Source organism: Lytechinus variegatus, chromosome 1 (assembly GCF_018143015.1).
Source record: "Lytechinus variegatus isolate NC3 chromosome 1, Lvar_3.0, whole genome shotgun sequence".
Lineage (NCBI taxonomy): Eukaryota > Metazoa > Echinodermata > Echinoidea > Temnopleuroida > Toxopneustidae > Lytechinus > Lytechinus variegatus.
The window spans coordinates 96000294-96022613 of NC_054740.1; the positions used below are offsets into that span (position 1 = coordinate 96000294).

Consider the following 22320-nt stretch of genomic DNA (forward strand, 5'->3'; position numbering starts at 1 on the left):
TCTATTTTAAATTCCCTTTCTCATTGTAATGTATATCATGATGTTGATTTTTTATTCTTGTTCTATGTACAGTGACGATGTAAATGAGAACATACAAATAAAAAAAAAAAATAAAAAAAAAATCCCCTTTCTCCCTCTCTCCCTCTTTATCTTTCTCCCCCCTTATTTTCTTCTCTTCTTCCCCTTTTCTCACTTTCCCTCAAGTTCCCCAGACTCTTTTTTATTTTCTTCCTTCCCCCTCTTCCACTCTCTTTTCCTAGGCTATTCGTCTCTTTCCCCTTCTCTTCCTCCACTTTTCCTCCCCTTTTTAGCGGGGGGGGGGGGGACTCGCCCCCTATGGATCGAAATGAGCAAGTCCCAAACATACCTTGAAAAACAAAAGAAATTTTATAAACATTTTCAAACATATATGAACATCAACAATTTATTTGCATCTACATTCGATCCACTGGCATGGTGGACCACCGACCCCCCCCCCCAAAAAAAAGAGAGAAAAGGAAAGATCGAGAAGGATATATTTGAAGCTTAAATGTAATAAAAATAAAAAGTCAAAGTTATTTGCTTGCTGGCTTCGCTGGCTCACATCTTATACTTAATTTTGCCCGATATTATATGCTATAGCCCCTCAAAATTGTTGGCTCATTTATGCAAATATACTGGTATATCGGGGCCACGGAAGCGGGGGGGGGGGGGGGGCTGAGGATTGTGATTTTTTTGCAGTGTCAGCCCCCGCCCACTTTGAAAACCGTTCCGCGGCCCCTGATTATATTTAGATCTATTTTAGTTTCCTTGAACTATATACTTGATTCTCTTCAATTAATAGAGCTCTAGTTCAGACTGACTTATGAAAATCTAGAAATAAAGATGGTACATGTATTAAAAGTAATGCCAAAAAGTTTGAAGGCAAACTTTTCCTAGCCCATGATTCCTAATATTGTGGGGCTAGTTTCACGAGGACAAAATAAGCCATTGTTGACAATGCATATTTATGACACACCAAAATATCGTCGTGAAACTCGCCTCTTGTTTTCACCTTTGACCTCAAATCTAACGTGGCTGCTGTTGGTTCGCTCAGCAGAAGACTCGCCAAAATGGATTCCTTCAGGCTGCAAAGTTGCCGGTATTTCGTTTTTACAGTAGTATTTTTGGTAAGTGTGGGTTTATTTCATAAGGAGGCATTGTAATTATCCCTTGGTAATATGATTTGACGAATGATATGAATTAAATTAAGGTAGATATGTGATCCGAGAGTCTAATTTTGAGATGTCGCTAATGTCAACTGTGTTCCCGTGTTGTGAGAGGGTGTAGTCGCTTGATAAGCGAGGCCTTCACTGACCTACTAGTACTACTATTGATGCTAGGCCTACTACTACTATGCCTATGCCATGGATTGTTGACCGCCTTAGGCTTAGCCATGGTTAGCCTGGGGCGTTTTGGGGAGTGAAAGTTATATACTGTACGTATGGAGTCACTCCCCACTAACGCCTGGGTTTCCTCCCTATACTTCCCCACATACGGGTACAAAACCAGAAACTTTTGCCCCCGAGAATTCTACTTTCCATCTAAAAGATCTAGCCCTAAAACATGTACATGGGTTCCAACTTCATTTCTAACATTTCAGCGATATTGATTTCATTTTTAAAGAAGAATTCATTAAAAAAACAAGAGATTTGTTTTGAAAAGATGGAAAGAGCTTACTTCCGTGTTTACGTCGCCATCTTGATTTCTTTGTCTTCCGCTTGGCGACAGCACGCAAATCCAGCGATTTGCGTGCTGTCGCCAAGCGGAAGACAAAGAAATCAAGATGGCGACGTAAACACGGAAGTAAGCTCTTTCCATCTTTTCAAAACAAATCTCTCGTTTTTTTAATGAATTCTTCTTTAAAAATGAAATCAATATCGCTGAAATGTTGGAAATGAAGTTGGAACCCATGTACATGTTTTAGGGCTAGATCTTTTAGATGGAAAGTAGAATTCTCGGGGGCAAAAGTTTCTGGTTTTGTACCCGTATGTGGGGAAGTATAGGGAGGAAACCCAGGCGTTAGTGGGGAGTGACTCCATACGTACAGTATATAACTTTCACTCCCCAAAACGCCCCAGGCTAGCCATGGTCATGATGGTGTGGACCATGGCCAAAAATGGGCAACATATGGGCTATTGCATGGGCCGGGGACCCATTGCCTTGGCTTTGGCGTTGCAGAAAGACATGAACGAGTTGTGGATCCTATTAATAATGCAGTTTTGCACCCACTGATAAATTATAGCAAATTTCTCTCATTCTGGATCAATCACTGAATCAGTCACATTTTACATATTGAGGCTAAGTTCTGGGGAGTAAAATTATTTCTACTGTAATACATACATGTACGTACTAACGTAGGCTTACCTAGCCAGGCGGCTTCTATAGAGAGTAAAAATCATTTACTAACGTTACACGTAAGCTTACGTTAGTAAATTATTTTTACTCTCTAGAAGCCTCCTGGGTAGGCTTACTGTTACTGCAAAGCATAGGGCCCACACACCAACTTTTGGAGACAATGTTGCTCCAAAATACTTGATTTGTTTAACTTATCACACAATTTTGTAAATGGAAAAAAAGTTCATTTCCCCCCATTAGGCACTTACAACCTTATTTTTACAAGAAAATATGATACTAAAATTAAGAAAAATCATGTAAGAAGTTGAACAGATACAGATATCATGAGCAATGCCAAATTAAATAAAAAAATGCTTCCATTGGCTGATAAATATCATGATTTGTAAAATACTTGCATTAGCCAATAAATACCGGTATTATATTTTATAATATTTATTGGTTCATGTACATTATGAAAATACCTAAGTTCTAGACGTGGAGTTTATACACAAACTATGGGCACGTATTACTCTTAATTTACAGCTGACATCAAACGACCATTGAAACATTTTGGTAAATGTTTAAAAAGTGACCCAAAATACCTCGAAACTGATAAAAATTCCCTTAATTCCATAATGCTCAGAAATAAATTAAGAATGTATATTTCACTATATCACTATACATGTAAGTGAATTAAAGTGCTGCACTCAACCCAGGTGAGGTTAATGGGCAGGGTGCTACACAAGCACTTGCCCGATTGCCCGGGGCAAGCAAAATTCTCTCAGAAGAATTACCAAAATTAGGGTCCATATGATAAGATATGGACCCTAATTTTGGTCATGGCATACAAGATAAATTCACTTTCGAAAAAAAATGCAATATTAACAAGGTAGATCAGTTCATGTCAAAAGAGAGAAAAGATAAATGGTTTAGATAACTGCAAAATTTCCTTTGAAGAGGTAAAGCTTTTTTTCAAGGATTTTTTTTCGGGCAAAATAGATTTTGGGCAAGTATATTCCAACTATTAAAATATTTACTTGCCCGAATGGGCAAGCTTCTAAAAAGTTATATAGCACCCTGATGGGTACCGTCAGGAAGTAATTATGCCTACTCAAAAAGCTGTGCGCACTGGAAACGGTAGACTTGCTTGTATCTGGGGTAATACAGCAACGCCTTTAGCACCTACAATCATAGGCGGTGGAAGCGGGGGGAACGGGGGACATGTCCCCCCTAAATTTTAGGTGGGGGGATGACCCCCCCCTAAATTTTTTGTTGGTAACCTTTTTTCCTTTTCTTTTTTTTTTCTTGTCAATTATTTTTCCTGCGTCCCACCTATAATTTGTGATTGATAACCTTTTTTTTTAAATGAAAAATATCATCCAAAATGTCGTTTGAAATCAACCTTTTGCATACGAGCAGCCATCTTGCAATCTAGCTTTTAACTATTCAATTTCAAAGTAACTATTAAAGAGAACAAACAAAACAACAGAACAAAATGACTGTGCCTATGCACAGGAATTATAGTGATTTGGGTCAATAAATTCAAGCAAGAAAAATGAGAAATCCTGCCTGTTCCTATTATTTTCATACATGTGCATGTAGTTCTACTAGGTTCATTAATGGTTTGTTAAATCATATCATATCTTGTGTGTAAGTTTGATAGATCCAGATTTATGTTACAAAGAAATAAAGGCAAAAAGTGATTGATATTCATCGTCTTTGGTGATAGTTTTCTGAATTTCTTATGATTTTCTTTATTTTGGAGGCCTACCATTTTTCACCATAGAATTCTGTGTGGTCATTGTACACAAAAATAGGATGGCTCATGCCTAATTGAAACCCCTTCAGTATAATGTGAAGATAAGTCAGCCAATGCAGTTCATTGGAACAACAGATGGTTTATATAGAGACTGATGATTTTGGTCTTTTCAGTCAGTTATACAGTACATGCTTTTATTTCCAATGTTTTCTCTGTCTGTAAAGCTCCAAATCAGTCAGTGGGATAAATAACAATATATTATCTGTAGTTCTGTACACTACAGTACATCAATATTCTGTTCTTGGATTTATGTTTTAATAGAGCATCTGTGTAGCTTGTTCTAAAATTAGTACAATCAATATGTCTCTCAATGATTAATGCTATTTTTTGTTTTTATGTTTGACTTTTTTTTACAGCTATGTTCTGTGGTATGCCATACAAACCAGCAAGCTACTGTTGAGCTATCAGACTCTAACATGGATACAATTTTGCAGCACAATGATATTGTCTTTGTCAACTTTTATGCCAATTGGTAAGATATCTTTTTAAAACCCAAATAACATTTGAACTCTGTAGGTTTAACATTGCTATACACTTACGTAGAACGAATCCCATTCTCCATCCACCCTCTTTCTTAATCTGCGTTTATGCGACCTCAAGCCAGAATCATGATTTGAATCATGATTCAAAATACAAGCATGAATCACAATACCACAGAATCACTGTTTACATGTAGATGACCTTCATTCCAATGCTGTTTCTCCTCGGATTCGGGCCGATCATAGGAGTTCCATTGGCCAATTCAGTGCGCACATAGTGCGTAGGTTGACAGAGGAAGATCAACTTGTTCACACGTGTTTCGGCTCTCGAAAAATGAATCGTTTGCTTCCAGAATTCAGTCTATTATACTTCACTTTCTTTACTTCTATTCATCATGTTGGTTTATCGAAAATTCAGAAGTGAATTTCAGCTTAATCCAATTTGATATTGACACTCTTAACTCAACAAAAACTGAGATTTTTGTCTGTCCAGTTCAGTACGAAAACACGAAGTTGAAGATTTGATTTTGGCTATTCAGATATTTAAATTACATATGATATGGCTTCACTGCTCACTCACGGCAGGCGCAATTCCCTGGAAAATATTTGCTCCTGGTCAAAATTTTGATGATTTTTGGGCTTTGTGGGCGCAATTGATGGCTTTATGAGCGCTAATTTGCTTTCAGCGCCCGCTTATTTCAAGGCTTGCCAAGGACAAGTCTTTGAAATATCGTCATAACTTCGAAAGTATTTGGACCTAGTTCATGAAACTTATTACATAAGGGTGAGAGTGTATCACTGAAGATCCTGCCTGAGTTTAAGGTCACACGACCAAGGTCAAAGGTAATTTAGGTCAATGAACTTTGGCTGTGCTGGGGGTATTGTTGAATTGGCATCAGAAATTTTATGGATCTACACATGTAATTCATGAAACATAGATATAACTATAAGGGTAATCAAGTATGAATTATTGTTTTGCACATGCCTTGGGTCATATGATCATAGTCAAGGTCTTGTTGGGTCAATGGATATATTTTATTATCATATGAGTGTTTTCTTTTTTGAATGATTATTCAATTAGCTGTTTTCAAAGTCAGCACTGCTGCTAGATTGAATCGCTTGTTTTATGTCTGTTATTACAAATAGCAGTCATAATGTAGTTTTTGTCTCACCTGCGAAGCAGAGTGAGACTATAGGCGCCGCTTTTCCGACGGCGGCGGCGGCGTCAACATCAAATCTTAACCTGAGGTTAAGTTTTTGAAATGACGTCATAACTTAGAAAGTATATGGACCTAGTTAATAAAACTTGGCCATAAGGTTAATCAAGTATTACTGAACATCCTATTAGAGTTTCATGTCACATGACCAAGGTCAAAGGTCATTTAGGGTCAATGAACTTAGACCATGTTGGAGGGATCAACATCGAAATCTTAACCTGAGGTTAAGTTTTTGAAATGTCATCATAACTTAGAAAATATATGGACCTAGTTCATGTAACTTGGACATAAGGTTAATCAAGTATCACTGAACATCCTGCACGAGTTTCACGTCACATGACCAAGGTCAAAGGTCATTTAGGGTCAATGAACTTTGGCAGAATTGGGGATATCTGTTGAATTCCCATCATAACTTTAAAAGTTTATGGATCTGATTCATGAAACTTGGACATAATAGTAATCAAGCATCACTGAACATTTTGTGCAAGTTTCAGGTCTCATGATTAAGGTCAAAGGTCATTTAGGGTCAATGAACTTTGGCCGAATTGGGGATATCTGTTGAATTACCATCATAACTTTGAAAGTTTATTGGTCTAGTTCATTAAACTTGGATATTATAGTAATCAAGTATCTCTGAACATCCTGTGCACGTTTCAGGTCACATGACCAAGGTCAAAGGTCAATGAACTTTGGCCGAACTGGGTGTATCTGTTGAATTACCATCATAACTTTGAAAGTTTATGGATCTGATTCATGAAACTTGTACATAAGAGTAATCAAGTATCACTGAACATCCTGTGCGAGTTTCAGGTCACATGATCAAGGTCACAGGTCATGTAAGGTCAATGAACTTTGGCCATGTTGAGGTTTTTTGTTGAATGACCATCATATCTCTGTAAGTTTATTGGTCTAGTTCATAAAAAGTGGACAAAAGAGTAACCATGTATCACTGAACATCTTGTGCGAGTTAGAGTAGTATTCAAAGTCAGTACTGCTGCTATATTGAACCGCGTGGTGCAGGTGAGACGGCCAGAGGCATTCCACTTGTTACCATATGCAATTATGCATATTATTTTACTGGAAAATGACCATTTATACATGTAGGATATCTATCCATTCAAAATTATCTGCTTGTTTACCCTGACTGGTTGCTATGGTAAATATAAAGAAGGCATGGTTTTATCAGTCTGATTTTTATTATGTAGTTTGCAGGCTTGCGCAAATCACCGGTTCCTCAAAATGAGCTTGTGTTCTGAATGTTAGAACAGAAGATCTGAATTGATCATGATGGTGATAATTGATTATAATGATAATATAAAATATTGATGATGATGATAAATAATAATAGATCAGAAATACATGTATGTTCATTTATAGTGCTGTTACAAAATAACATTGTATTTCAGCGCTTTACAAAATGATGTGGAGCATTCGCAAAAAAGGATATCAAATTAATTGTTTATACTACAGGTATGCACATGTACATTGCAGTATTAAAATGAAAATTACACAAACACCTGTACATTCTGGCTTTGAATGCATCAGAGTGTATAGATGGAACCATATTATTTCTACCAGGAGTCATTGACGACGGATGCATGTGCATGTGTTAATTATCATTAGTATATTCATCATCGGGAATAGGATACAGTCTCCTTTTATATCCTATTGCTACAAATACTAACTAGTAATTTGTTTATCCTTACCTTGCATGCAAGTACATGTAGACTATTCCAGTATTTGAGATCACTATGAATAATTGACAAGTAATTTTCTTCATGGTGACTGCACATTTTCCCCAGGGCCAGACTGAATAATGTGCATACATGTATGTGTATTTGTGCAGTCAATGTGCATCAATTACATACTACATGTACATGTAGTACTGTATGAATTAATGTGTAGTTTGATAGTTTGTTTCAATAGCATTTGAAGTTATTCATGAACTACATGAGGATTCTTATTTTCAAACATGAATTGTGATGTGAATCACATTATTAAACTATTGGTATGACTGAATCTCTGATGTAAATAATGAATATCTAAATAATATGTTATTCTGGTACAATTTAACATGAAAATTGTTCTTTCAGTCTTACTTGAAACAGTCACTAAAAATAGTTAATAGTAACTAAATAGTTACTGGTACAGTCACTAAATATGCTGGGTTTGTACAAATATATTGGCTTTGGACTTTTAATAAAATTAAGTATTTTTGGAAGATTCAATTCCAGGAAATCTGTACATCCTGTTAATATCATTTAGAGCTCTAGGTTAACAGTGCAAGGAATATGTCATATACTTGGAAATTGGGTGTTTGAAAGCATTAAGCATTTAAATCCATATTGCAAGGACAAAGGGGCACCACTTTGAAACTGGTCTTTCAGTTTTAATTCCTCTTGCACAGTGTATTAAGTATGGATATTATAAAACATGTGCATGTTAAGGACATGTTACTTTTCAGTTTTGAAGGATTTGTCTGAATCACAATGTGGGAAATACTGCCTATCAGTACCATGATCTGATTCATGTACGTCATAATCAAAAGGATTTTACCCTTTCTTTTTTGTTAATGAGAATTACAGGGCACATGATTTGGAATATGTGTGTGATTAATCACTGACATATCCTAACTGTAGGTGGCTTGCCCTAAAATGGCCTTCATTAATTTCACAAGAGCCTCTGTAATAATTTGTTCTTTGTTGTGCTATAAACGTAGTCATATCTTGTAAACAGGTACATCACAAGAGTTCCTGAACAGCTTCATCCATTTTCACTGATTGAAACTGTACAGCTGTGCTCAGGGATGTTTATTTAGCGGTAAATGTGCAAACATTCACTGTACCTTTGCAAGATTTAATTGATTTTTTTTATGTGTACACGAACATGTATACTACATTGAATTACGTGATTTTTCTTTGCAGAGTCATGATCAAATAAAGGCATCATAGTACTCATATGTACTGTGTACTTGTTCTCACTCTTGAGTCTAGTTTGTTTGCAGTATTAATTAACATTGTAGTAATTACATGTATGAGATGTAATACATACCTATACAAACACCCTTTTTCATATAAAAGTAAATTATGACAGTTTACAGTTTTTAACACTTTGAACACAAGTTTGCTCAAACTTATCCTACACTGTATGTGTATTGGTCTGAAAAGTCTAAAGACATCAAACCTATTGCCTTTTATCTGTAGCTGTACAGTTGTTACAGGTGCAATACGGTATTTAAACTTCATGAAACACACACACAAAAATAAGAATTCAATACAAAATACAATACATGGAGGTCACTCACATTGTAAAATTCAGTGCTCCATAAAGCAGTTCATTGAGCAACACACAATTTTACAACTTGAACAACTTCTCAGACCTGTACAATCATTCATGTATTCATCATATATAATAATGAATTATTTCAAATACAGCACACTTAAAAAATGCATGTAGGTTTTTTTTAATCCAGTCTATAATAACTTTACAAAGGTGAAAAATATGCTCTAAATTGTAGTTTTCTTTTTAATGTTAAAATTCTTTAAAATCATTGATTTTTAAAGAAATTAAGTTTTGAGTTGTGTTTTATACACATTGTAATACTCTGTCATACATCTTACTCGTTATTTTTTTTCAAATTATTTTTGTTTAATATAACAGGTGTAGATTCAGTCAGATGTTAAAGCCTATATTTGAAGAAGCTGCTAAGGTTGCCCAACAAGAGTTTCCTGTACAGGGCCAGGTAGTCTTTGGAGGCCTTGATTGTGATAAATATCGTAAGTAGAATTAAACCATTGTTGATGATATCACCAACTTGAGTCTAAAGTTGATCCAGTTCTTACCGGGGTATTTTGTTTCTGACTATCTACAAACTGTATGGAGCAGTGATGCCTAATTGTGCATTCTACATTCTGACTCAAAGTATCTTAATTGTAACATGTGCCATTATAGAGATGTTTGTCCTTATTTATTCTGCTTAGGGCTACATTATTTTTTTAGATAAAAAACAATGAAATGAGCTATATTTTATGCTCTTTTACATGACTTCCATGAGTCGCCATGTTTGCCAGATTTAGATTAAATCCGAAATTTGAAAAATCAGGTCACAAAATATTCTGATCAATGTTCATGTCATTAAGATACGTACATGTACATGTACTGATATTTTAAGCTTTGTTATGATATAATTACATGTAGTTAGCAGCATAAAAGCTTGTGGATACATGTATGCCGATATTAAATACAAAAAGTAAGCTCCCCGAAATCAGAATGGCACAAGTTTTGCAATGAAGACCTTATATTTGGTCTCTGTGGAAGTTCCTGAAATCATTTGTTATGTTGAATAAAATGTCAGTTTTATGAAAACAGCTGTGGCATGTATTGTGAGGAGGTTACAGTTTGGATCTACAAACACGCACATGTAGGTATTAGAAGTCTTAAACTGTTTGGCTGGTCAGTGTTTTGATTATTTGTTTTTATTTTATTTAAATTTTGTGGAAATTCCTCTTTTACATTACTGAAACAATGGAAGAGATCAGTATTAAAAGTAAGAAGGGGATTGAGACTAATTAAAAACTTTTGATTGGGAGACATTGTTAAAAGAAATATTTTACCCAGTGCAACAGCTGGTGGTAGTTGAATTTGAAGTAGTAATCTCTACAGATGTTAAGCAGCTTTGTGTTATTCTATCTTGACTTCCTTGAATTATGGTGCAATTTATTATAGCTATAAAGGAATAGCAGGAAATATTTTTCATTTCATGAATGAAAAAAGAAATGCATTTCCTCTTTTGGGATAAGGAAATCAAAGCATTGTTTGCTTTCACTTTCTGATAAAAAATAGACCTTAAAAATTTAGTTATGGTTCATGTTTGAAAAATTGCTAGGTGTACCTTAAGAGTTTTGATTTCCGGTATCAAGAATCCCAACTATGCCAATCATTTACTACAAATAAATTCACATCTTGATGTTGATTGTGTTTTAATGTTAGAATGCTGCCAATAGATACAGATCTATGGTTGATATTCCTTACTCACAGATCCTGTGCATTATCTAATTTTTTCCCTTCATACCATTAGCGGCCCTAGCCAAGAAGTACCACATATCCAAATACCCAACATTGAAGTTATTCCGAGGAGGTCAGCTTGCCAAGAGGGAGTACAGGTCACAGAGATCAAAGGATGCTTTTGTGGCGCACATCAGGGAAAACTTGAAGGACCCAGTAATCCAGCTTGCAAGTCCAGATGATGTATCTGGTCTAGATGTAGGTTTTTAATTTTATTTATTTATTTATTTATTTATTCATGCATGTTCACAATTTACAATGTAAAAGAATATATAGATAATATATAAATATATACGAAACACAAGTAAATAATGAACATACAAAGGTGTTGCAACATAAGCTAAAAGCTTGATTGGTTGAAGCACCTTTAAACTTGTTTTGTATCCAAGCAAACAAAATAAAAATGTAAGCATAAGGAAGAGAGGAAAGAAAGAGAAGAATGTGAAAGACTGCCGAGATTTAACAATTAAGTTTCAAATTGTTATGAATATATGGTATGGTAATTCAACAAAGTTAAATTCTTAATCTTCAGTTAATATGTATATATATAATATTCTAATAGTCCATCAGAGAGCTTTCCACCCTACATAAAAATGTTCAGGCATTGATTTGTAAACCTGGATTAGTAGTACACATTTGAAGGGTTATATGCCATGAATGTTGACTACTGTACATGCTATTGTTATACATTGTATGCTTATTACAAATGCAAGGTGATTGGAAAAGAGTAAATTTGCCTCAAGTTTTTTTTTCTTGTGGAATTAAAATAGAATCAAAGGAAAATTCACTGCAAGTGAAGGCGTGGTCACACCGGCCGAGCGTTGTTGGAGCGGAAGGGAAAGGGGGTCTAATTTCGCTCTCAAAATTGGGGAAGAAATCGAAAACAACAATCGAAAACAAAAAAAACGATCAAAATCGAATATGGTAAACTTTAGCGAGCGGTGATGATTTTTTCTCTCTGCTCCTCGACCGCTCCTACAACGCTCGGGCGGTGTGACCACGCCTTAAGGAAGAGTGCAGTAAAGAATAAGTAAAAAGGTGAATCAAACCACCACTGTTCTGCAGTTTTCTACAGAGTGATATTTGTTGGTAGCATCCAACCTTAGCTTGTTTTGATTATGGGAAGGTTAGAACATATTGCAGAAGGTGACAGATGTGTTTTGCAGCCAACTGTTCAGAACAGACATCACTAGATAATAATGAATGCTCGTCGGGGAATGGCATTGAAATGATACATCATGAAGTAGTGTTTTATGCTTCGTATATTTTTACCTGCCAAAGTTATAGGAATGTCCCCCCCCCCCCCGTGGTCATAAGCCAATTACATTTCAACCGTGGCTGTCTCTCTGCTCATTCAAATTGAATGTGATGCTTTTTATCAGCATATTTTTGAATATTTTTATCTATTTCTTTTTAATGTTATCTTTTATTTGTAAAATATTAATTTTAGTAATGACATTACCTTTAGGAATGATAATAATAACATCGTAACCATTTCTGATGTTGTCATGAATTCCCCAAGGATATATTTTGCTACCAGGCAAAGAGTATACACTCAGTCATAGGCTGTTTACCAAATAGCCAAGGTAACTTTACAAAAAGAGCCCTCTTACAATAAATTTGGGTCAAAAGAGATTTTGATTTGGTCTCAACAAGTTTAACTCATACATTGTCATTATTCATCATTTTCAGGAGCTACCAATTCGGTTTGTTTTTCAGAACTGTATCAATACAAAAGATTTATGTCAAGTGAAAAATTTATTCATGAATTGCTGATTTTTATATTTGTAACAGGAGAGCAAACGTAAAGTCATTGGATATTTCAGGAGTTATGCTGATGCTGATTATGGTACATTTAAGAGGGTTGCAAGTAGTCTACGAGATGATTGCACATTCTATGCTGGATCAGGGTGAGTGGTTTTTAGATGAGATACCTTAAAGGTAAATTCCAGTTCTGGTAACGATCTCAGAATGACTTTACAGAATCTAATATAATAACCACCCAAGTGTCTGTTTGTAATATGTGCCAAAGGATTCTGGGAGAAATAGTGTAGTTGCTGAGAAATAAGCAAAATAAGCGCCAATTCGGTCACTTCCATCAGGTCTTTATTCCAGCAAAAATAATACACTGTCCCACGTGTGCCTATCTGTGTTGGCGATCTTCAGTGTGATTGTATTTCAGCTGAGATTTTAGGATTTCACAAAGTTCAGTTTATGTAACTGTACCAGATCTAGATCCACGAATATATAGTCATACTTAACCTTGGTTTTACAGACTTTCTCACGAAATTAGTGTTTTACTACTATCTACTCTATCATTTAGCTTTAATAAGAGGTCAGAGCCTCATCTGTCTAGGGGAATCCCGTAAACCAACTTTCATTTCAAACCCATATACTGTATTTCATGATATTCAAAGTAATTGCAGGAAAGCCGCATTAAAAAGGTGCACAGTGCCTTTATAAATTACTAGATTCTTGCTATAAAAAGACGTGATTTGACCTGTTGCGTAGCCCTACTCTCGTCATAATTTGAACATTCACTATTTGCATGAAGTTATAATGGTCTGCGGAAGCACAATGTAGGTATTTATAAACAGGACTTCTTCTTTGGTTAAATTTTGTAAAGCTCATGTAACAATGTTTTCATTGGGTTATTACCAATCAATGCAGGGCTCTATATGCTCTATATGATATCCATTTGGTCTGATTTCAGAAATTTCTTGGTATTTCTTGGTAATGGATCTACTAATGCTTAGTTTGCTTCATGGTACATCTTTGCTCACTCAGTATTAGTGTCCAGAATATAGTGCTGTAAACGCTGTTATTTTTTCGCGCTCGGTGGCTTCAAAACATACTCTTGGGTTATTGAATTCGTGCTGCACACTCCATTATAACAAAGGCACTTCCTTTTTCCCCATCTGTGAATAGTTTTAATTAATATTTCAACGACGGAATTGTATTTTCTGATCATAATTCTAGCTCTAAAGCAGCGTAACTCAGCATTGTTTTGATCCAATCATGAGCTTTTGTGATAAATAGCGCAACATTTCTTTGCGGGGCGGACATCGGGAAGGCAAAACTGAGGCGCTGCTGGCCTGGTTTGGATGGCCGAGCACCGGGTAAGGACTGGGGGATTACGGATATTCAAATTGCATGGGATCAATCAAACCAGGGCGATTGTCCCAACGCTTCTTAAAAACTAAACAGACCAACATTTAAACACTCACAAATCAGTCAAACAGCAAAAACAATTTATATTTCTACCAAAATCATAATTTAAATAACGATCTGCGACTGTAAAAAAATGATCGCATTGCTTTGAAACAAATTCTTGTGATGCATGTGATTTTGGAGCTCAAGCTTGCTTAAATGTCGCCCTCTATAGGTCAAATTATGCAGTTTCTTTGCCAAAACTATACACGCAATTGAACCGCAGTTCAAAACTTGCATTAAAATAGATGCTCATAAATTTGCATGTTTTTAAATTCGCGCTCGCTGATCTCGCCACGAGATCCACAAAAATTTCCACACAGCGAAAATTTTCACTTTCATAGTATTGAATGAGTTTTTACTTTTTCCCTTTGAATGAATACATTTCTATTTATTGTTCATTCTTATAGTTCAGTATAGAATTCAATTTGTGGAATCTATGTTAAAACTCAAAATGTAATTTCAATATTAGTTCTATTTCTCAGCTTTGTTTGTTTTTATTTTTGTTTATTACAGAGAAGCCTTCAGTAAAGAGTTGGCTCCAGGAAATAGCATTATGTATCGACCCCCGAGGGTAAGGGTTCATATTCCTTTTTATCATCATCATATCAACACCATCATCGTATTAATCCTCATGTTTCTTTTTTCTTATTGCGTGTACATTCTTTTCAATTTCAAATTCAATTTTATTTGATATTTCATTGGCTTTCCAAATATGCTGTTAAACTTGTTTGATGAGGATACAAACTTACAGATTTATGGAATTTGTGCAACAGGATTTGTGCATATTCTCAGAAGTACAATTCAAAGTGTAAAATTTATGTCCATTAATTACAAATTCCACAAGATTATGATATTGACTCTGTAAAGGCAGAAGAATGAAAGAAGTACATCATTGTTTAAGAGTCTGTGTTTATTTTTTTCCTTTTTCTTGAAGTACCAGGAACTGTCTGTTTTTCTCTTTTTCTAATTTACTTTTAGTCATTCTTTTAGTCATATTTCCTATTTTGCTACACCTCCTTGTAATGATCTTATCATGACTCGTTTTGAAAAATACTAAAATACAACTTTTTCAACAATTGATATTAAAGGATCAAGTAATTTACATTTGCTTTGTACATTTCTGTTTTTATTTTTTGACAGTCTATAGATCAAGACATGATATACCTTGGACCAATGACTAATGTAGAACTTCTAAGAGCATGGTCCACTGATAAATGTATTCCACTGGTTCGAGAAATCACATTTGAAAATGGAGAGGTGAGCTGAGATCCTATTTGGAAATTTTTTTTTTTTATAATTGTCGTATTTGTATGGATATGCTTTTAAGAAAGCTTCTGAACATAATTCAACAAGTGGGAAAGTCAGTAGTAATGATAAAGATAGTTGGTGTTAGTATATCCCTTTGCTGCAAACCTGGTGGAATTGGATTCCTCTGTACTTCTCAGCTGTTACCAAACTTTGTGGGTTTCAAGGATCTAGAATAATTACTCTGTAAAGGCTAATTCCGCAAAGTGAATGAAGGTGATCATTACATTTCACACGTTGGATTCTTTTAAGTGATCATAACTGTCTGATAGATCAAATTTCCCTGAATTCTTTGTGAAACCCTATTTTGGATCAGGTACAACATTAATGTTGACCACTGCTATTAAAGGAAACTCCTTTGTTGTGTATGCTAAGTTAATGAAAACCAATACAATGGGTCAGATGGATAAAAAGTAGCAATTGATTTTGCTTGGCTTTTGCTTGATTCCTTATGCATAAAAATGAGCAAGCAATGCTTTTGCTTGTAAGTACAAGCAATCGCTAATTGACTGCTAGCATCACCTTGACGATCACCGGTAAGCTATTGCTAAAAGCGTATCCACAAAGCAAACTTTTTGCTTGTGCATTTAAGCATTTGCTGAAGTTTTTTTCAAGCTCCGTCAGAGCAGCTTGAGCGTTTGATTGATCAGGGCGTTTGTGTTTTTTAGTCATGTTTATGCACCTGAGAGAGAACCCCAAGGTGTACCGTAACCTACATATATGTTTTCTTTCTAATAAGTGCAAACGAAATGCCAAATATATGAATTTATAAAAAAGAAACCACATCAAACAAGTTAGTTTGACATCATGTCTGAGGAAAAGATGTTATATGAAAGAAGCGGTAAGTTACATTGCCACACCTTTGCGTTCAAGCTCTGCCTATTCTGTAAGTCGTGTTTGCACTAGCGTGACGTCAATATTGTTCAAACCCGTAGCAATTGCTTTCTGAAAGCAAGAAAAGGGTTCAAGCACTAGCAAAGGGTTATGCATATGAAATAAAGCAATTTCTGAAGCATGATCTTTTGCTTGGCTAGCTATTGCTTGTGCTTGAAGCAATTGCTCCTCAGCAACTGCTAATTTTTATGCATCTGACCCATTGTCTTATATTTTTGATAACTGCTGACCTTGGTGATGGAGCATTTGTATTGAAATATCACATTTTCAATTTGGCTTTATCTCACATGCTTAATTGAGGAGGTATTATATAAAACGTGATCAAACAAGTATATTTAAGAGACAGAGAGATGTCTTGTCAACAACTTCTAGAGCTTGTTACAATGACTTTATGATTCTTTTATCACAGGAATTGACAGAGGAAGGACTACCTTTCTTGATTCTATTTCACAATCCGGATGATTCAGAAATAGTGAGACAATTCAATGATATGATTTTAAGAGAGGTTATATCTGAAAGAGGTGAGAATATGCTGAAATTATGGATTGTCATTGGGGTGTTCAAACCTTACATGAAAAAAAAAAGAAATCGAGGGCAGTTCAGAAAAGTTGTTTTTCAATAGTGGCCACTTTATATTATCTGGAAACAGTCTCCTTACTCTGGTAGAGAATTCGTCAGAGGCAAAGAAGGATTTTATTCCATACTGTATGTCAACATTGTAAAATCGATCTTTTCTGAGCTGCCTTGATTAAAAGCAAAAGTATGTGATGTTTGAACACCTAAATGTCGATATAGAACATGTTGAATTTAGTTGGATATCTCAGTCTTACTCTCTGTGTAGCTGTGAATTTGACAATTTCTCACATGTAATGGATATAGCAGCCACAAAATGAAACATTTTCTTGATACACAGAATGATTTGTGACTTGTTCATTGTGATATTCTGCAGTGGAAATCAAGCTATCTTTCAAATTGATGTAAAGACTGCCTTCTATGGCTCATACGGTAGTGGCCATTAAATATTCTCAGATATTAAATAATGTCAGTAACTAATTAATTTTCATTACCTATTTACTGCTTTCTTTTTGCCTTTTTTCAGGAAATGTGAATTTCTTGACTGCAGATGGTACAAAGTTTACTCATCCCTTACATCATTTAGGGAAAACCCCTAAAGACCTACCAGTAATAGCTATAGATAGCTTCAGACATATGTATCTTTTCCCCAACATCAAAGAATTAACGTAAGTGTCATTTTACTCTTTCTTTTATTTTACTCAACTTCATTCAGGTCGCCTAACAATATTCTTTATTGTGAAGTACACAGAGTGAAAATTATAAGAAGTGAGGTCTGATACAATTCATAATGATTCTGGTTATATAAAATGATTCTTCATATTTAAAAAAAAATCATTTCCATCTTGTATTGTTTTTCTCCCTTTGGCTAGCAGCCTAAGTATTTTACGCCATTGAAAAGGCTACTGTACTCAACATTAATTGGTATTTGTTCCTCAAATCCTTATAGTTCAAAGACAAGAGTCTGCAAAATGGTGAAAAATATGTCATTTTACTTGATTTAAAGATCAATTTTCATATCTATAAAAAACTAGCCAGGATGCCCCATGGCATTTCTTGCTGATTTGTAGATTGGCTTTTTCAAGAACGAATATCATACAAGGGAAAAATTGACAAGATGATAAATGGGTGAATGTTTTGAATAGGCTTGACTGTATTAAAATAGTGGGTGATCACTTGAATTTTGGGACTTTAAGTCAGCCAATTTGAAATGTAATTGGTAGTATTTTTTGTTACAAAGACAGAGTTTATCAAAATTAGAAGAATAGTTTATCATGATTTTGAACCTATTTGCAATTTACCACAATGTTTTTGTGCTGTAATCATCATCACATATTCACAGTTTGTTTAGACTCAAAGTAATGACTTCCTATTAATCACAATCAGTTCATAGTAGAGAATTATGATATTTCAAAGAATATTACTAAAATATCCTTGGCATTTTTAACATTCTTTTGCAGGGTTCCAAATAAGCTGAAGCAGTTTGTATTAGATCTTCATTCAGGTAAACTTCATCGAGAGTTTCATCATGGCCCTGACCCAGTCCAACAACAGAATACAGTACCAGGCTCTCCACCAACAGCTAAAAACACTGATCCTCCTGAAAGCCAGTTTGTCAAACTCATGCCAAGTGAAAATCGCTACTCATTCCGTGATGAACTTTGAGATTGGCCTTTTCTTCATTTACTTGTCCTTTTATTCAATCTGTGATGTCTATTTTTACAATATTTGCACAACTAGGACTTGTTATCCCGTTTTATAGAAATCTATGATATCTTTTAAAGATTTGAGCCTATGAATACACTTAATTTATTCAGAGATCTGAATAGATTGTAGAATAAATTTGAATGATGGATGGATGATTTTGATTCATGTACTTTCACTTGTCGAGGTTTTCTTTATAAATGCCTCTCTACCCTATTTAAGTCCTTTCTTTGAAATAGATGACATAATGAATACAAGATGTAGCCTGACATCCAATACTTTATACTGTGTTGGGAAGTCTGTTCTATTGAATATAATCTCACCAAAACACTGCTGTTAATCATCACCCTCATCAAACTAATCTATGTTCTATTCAGAACAGTTGCTACTGTAGGATTGCTATTAAAAATAGGATTGTATTGTGAGTTTTCTAAACATCTTCACCAGAATCATAACAAAGGGTCATTCCATCATGCTGCAACTATTCATCATGTTTTGATGAATATGATTAAGTGAACTTTCATATATTTTCTTTCTGGAAGATATTCAATGTTAACTTTACTATTAAGGAGAAATATGTCATGTAAAAATATTTTCAATTTGAAATATACCCCTGTTATTTGCAGCCTTATTCCTGCATAGTCATATATTCTGTCTACCGGTATTTGTTTTTGAAACACATAAGACACAATTTTTCTTGTTTTCTATCATCAAGCAATAAAGTGATATGATTTTCCCAATGAAATATGGTTGGTTGCATGCATTTTATGATCTGTATATATATATATTCTTTGATATTTCTTTCCAATCCTAATTTTGACATAATTCTCACTCTAAGAAATAAAGAAAGTCACCAAGCATTAGTCCTGTGTTTATGAGGTTTATATTTGTGTTCGAGGAATGGGAGGTAATGCTCCAAATATAGGCATTTTCTGATAATTGTAATATCTTTTGGTAATATATATGATGCATCAATTTTTCAACCAAAGATTTGGTATTGACATTCACCCAATTCTTATCTTGTACAAAAGACTTGATGAAAGGCAATATCCAGATATTTGTTTTAAATTGTTGATTATCATTAATTTTTATGATTGTAGAAATTTCTTGTGCATTTTCTCTGAAGATTCTTTCGGCATCCTGTGTTTTATTGTCCGCAATTCATGATTTATGTATCATTTTATACTGCTATTTTTTTACTCTACTTCATCGTAAAAATAATTAAAGATGTTAGGAGTGAATTGTTTTTCTCATAGCCAGTATCCCTCTTCCTAAAGAAGAATGTAGAAGAGTCAAAATAGTCATAATAATTCTAGTTCTCATTAATGCCAATCTTCAAGTGCAGTGCAGAACAGATTTCAATGTTTCTTATGTGAGAAATTTATCAGATCTTAATTTCTTGTCATGCATGAATTAAGTTAATAGATTCAGAATCATTGTACATGGGATGGTAACGTAACCTATCAAATCGACCAGTTATTTTTGGAGGGCTTCAGAAGTTTTATAAACTGCGATAGGAACTGAATATACACATTAATATGAGAATAAACTTCCTTTACATGTCTATTATATACAAGTATTATCTTGTCCTTTTGATATTACAAGTTTGAGAATTTACAGTACCTTGTTTTATATGACTGTTAACATCTTTGATACAAGAAAATATTCTTTTTTTCCAAAATCAAGAATTTTAACCCTTTTGTTGGTAAGCTTTCACTTGGGAGTCTGCAAGCTTCATCAGATTTTTGTCGTATTCTGAGTTGTTACTGGAACAGCCCAAGGGTGTATTAGAATCGGATTATACATAGGGGAGAGCATGTAATGTCCTAAATCATTATTTGGGGGGGGGGGGGTGAGTTCCATTCAAGCAACAATGTCAGATGTGAAAATCTGATGAAGCTTGCCAGCCTTGCAAGCAAAAGTTAAGGGTAATAATCCTTGATTGTGGGGGAAATAAGAGATGTTTTCTCATGTCTACACACCAAACAGATGAATCTTTCAGTGATTTATTAAAATCTTTTTGTTAGGAATGTGCTTTGAAACTACAAATACTTTTTTGTGTGGGAATTTATTGGTAATGCTTTTTAAAAAATCTTTTGAAATTAAGAGATTCTTTTCCTGCATTTTGAGTCTCAGGTAAAAAAAAAATATGTAGATGAGTCATAAACATATATCATTTGTATAGCTGATATATGAGAAGGGAATTTCAAATTGTTTTTGTTTCTATATTTTAGTGTTCACGGTCACTTACTGGTAAAGCCAAGTCAGGATAAGAAAGGATGCAATTGCTTTTTTTCAGGTAATAGTTTTATCCCCCCCCCCCCTCTCCCTCCTGCCCAAAAGTGCATTTCTGTGCTCTCTGCATTTCTAATGTTGGAAAATAGCATTGTATTTAGATTTGGTTTGCAATATGTTTGATAGTGGAAAGGAAGGTTGTATGTCATTTTATTTCAATTTTGTGTTATTGATTTCTTTCCTAATGCCTCTGTTGTACATTAGATTATTGTAAGCTATTACTATTTATCAGTTTGTACTTGTAGATCAATTCTCAAAACTGCCGTAAGTGGTCAGTTTCTAAACGGTCCTTGAAGTTTTAATGAGTTTTCTTTCTGGAGAGTGGTGCCAAATGAAAATAAAAGGTTTTGGGTCAACAGATGCTGGTATATGTAACATTGACTTCTTTTCAGATAAAATGACAATATTTGTGTGTGTTTTGATGTAGGTCAAATGAACGGAAGAACTCAGAAAATTAGGTGTAAAATGTAGTAATTACAGTTTCATAGCAAGAAGTATGATAATAATGCAAGAAAGGTGCAATTCTTTTGTTGCTGTGCATTTATATTCAGTTTCTAACAGAAAATTTTGACATAAACTGCTAATAATTTGTTCATACAAACATTTGGTGGTCAATAGGTTGTATTTTGTTGAAATTAATTTCTATATCATGGCTACCACTACAGTTAACTTCTATTTTTGCATCTATCAATTCAGGGTGATCTCGTTGAAATGAAATCTTTGACAGAGGTATTCACAGGAAACCACTTATTGATTGTCTATTGTGTTTATAGTCATATATGTGTATGTCAAATCTGTCTAACAAGTAGCTGTGATTTTAGCAGTTGCCATTTCCGGTAAGTTTGATTGAATGTCCTTTTTTTCTCAGAGGAATGCTTTATGCTTTTTGTATTTCATGGCAAAGAAGCTTCAAATGTTGCACTGCTCTGACACTTCAAGTTTGTCACACTTGAAGGTGATAGTAATAGTAAAGGTAATAGTTTGCTTTCTATCCTCTGGAAAAAGTGAATGATAACAGTTCAGCTGTTATTAACATTATTAAAGTTTATTTAATCAGATTAAATCAGAAGCTTCAAAGGTTGCACTGCTCTGACACTTCAAGCTTGTCACACTTGAAGGTGATAGTAATAGTAAAGGTAATAGTTTTGCTTTCTATCCTCTGGAAAAAGTGAATGATAACAGTTCAGCTGTTATTAACATTATTAAAGTTTATTTAATCAGATTTCTTAATGAAAATGTCATTCAATGAGTAACAAATGTATATTTTGCTGAGAAGTTAAAAAGAATAATTGATAAAAAAAGAACATTGCTCCCAGATTTTATAGATAAAATCTTATTTCATAATTTTTGTTTGTTTGTTTTGATTGCTGAAATTCAATAAATTCTTTCTTTTTAGAATTCA

At 34.4% G+C, this 22320-nt stretch overlaps 1 protein-coding gene across 1 annotated transcript; it reads left to right on the forward strand.

Annotated features, from left to right (window-relative positions):
- Positions 1-1025: 1025 nt before the first annotated feature.
- On the forward strand, positions 1026-22320 carry LOC121429553 (endoplasmic reticulum resident protein 44-like). The gene is made up of 10 exons (XM_041626632.1): positions 1026-1148; positions 4531-4646; positions 9531-9646; positions 10948-11132; positions 12729-12844; positions 14661-14718; positions 15288-15404; positions 16756-16867; positions 17446-17587; positions 18380-22320. Exons 1-10 carry the CDS (start codon positions 1092-1094, stop codon positions 18582-18584), a joined length of 1224 nt encoding a protein of 407 aa, XP_041482566.1. The 5' UTR covers positions 1026-1091; the 3' UTR covers positions 18585-22320.

Bases quoted from the DNA above. Each gene is read 5' to 3' on its own strand.
- LOC121429553 (XM_041626632.1), top strand. From the start codon at position 1,092: ATGGATTCCTTCAGGCTGCAAAGTTGCCGGTATTTCGTTTTTACAGTA. The intron at 4,647-9,530 runs GTAAGATATCTT...TTAATATAACAG, and splicing joins GTCAACTTTTATGCCAATTG to GTGTAGATTCAGTCAGATGT. The intron at 14,719-15,287 runs GTAAGGGTTCAT...ATTTTTTGACAG, and splicing joins TTATGTATCGACCCCCGAGG to TCTATAGATCAAGACATGAT.